This window comes from Tupaia chinensis, unplaced genomic scaffold (genome assembly GCF_000334495.1).
Source record: "Tupaia chinensis unplaced genomic scaffold, TupChi_1.0 Scaffold144326_1, whole genome shotgun sequence".
Lineage (NCBI taxonomy): Eukaryota > Metazoa > Chordata > Mammalia > Scandentia > Tupaiidae > Tupaia > Tupaia belangeri.
In genome coordinates, this window is record NW_006204184.1 from 443225 (window position 1) to 443764 (window position 540).

Genomic DNA, 540 nt, shown 5'->3' on the forward strand with positions numbered 1-540 from the left:
CGCCCCGGCCAGGAGCAGCGCGCCCGGGTCCTCCCGGGGACGCCGCCTCCAAGGCCTGGACAGCACTGCAGTCATAGAAGGAGAAGTTGGTGGCAGCCACGGCCACCTCCTCAAACATCAGGGCCAGGGGCAAGGTGACGTGGTCTGCAGAGGACAGTGAGGCAGAGCAGGCCGTGTGGCTCCTGCCCCTGCAGCCCCTGCCCCGGCTCTCTCCCACAGGCCCTCCTCACCTGTGCCTGCAGCGTTAAGTGGCACGTCGTCTCTGGGAGGGGTGATGCAGGCCACGTGGGGCCCTTCCACCTGAGCCAGGATGTCGTAGTCCCCAAAGGCACAATGGAAGTGCTCGTCCGCGGCCAGGGCGGGCAGCCGGGGCACAGACAAGGTGACCTGGGCCGTGGGAGGGCGCAGAGTGGGCCCAGGAGGGAAAGGCCGCCTGCTGGTGCTGGCCCCTGGCCCCGCTGGAACAGACAGGGAGAGGGCCAGAGGCCTACCTGGCCCTGCTGCTGGCGGGGGTGGCGGGCTGGCTGCAGGCTCTGGATG

At 69.6% G+C, this 540-nt stretch overlaps 1 protein-coding gene across 1 annotated transcript in view; it reads right to left on the reverse strand.

Moving 5' to 3' along the window:
• PLXNB3 (plexin B3) overlaps positions 1 to 540 on the reverse strand; it is a gene marked incomplete at its 5' end in the record, with an annotated part of 14859 nt that overhangs the window by 9196 nt on the left and 5123 nt on the right. Inside the window, 3 exon segments of the mRNA XM_027767576.1 lie at positions 1 to 144; positions 231 to 387; positions 492 to 533. The exon segment at positions 1 to 144 is cut by the window's left edge and continues 155 nt beyond it. Coding sequence (XP_027623377.1) covers positions 1 to 144; positions 231 to 387; positions 492 to 533 — 343 coding nt within the window.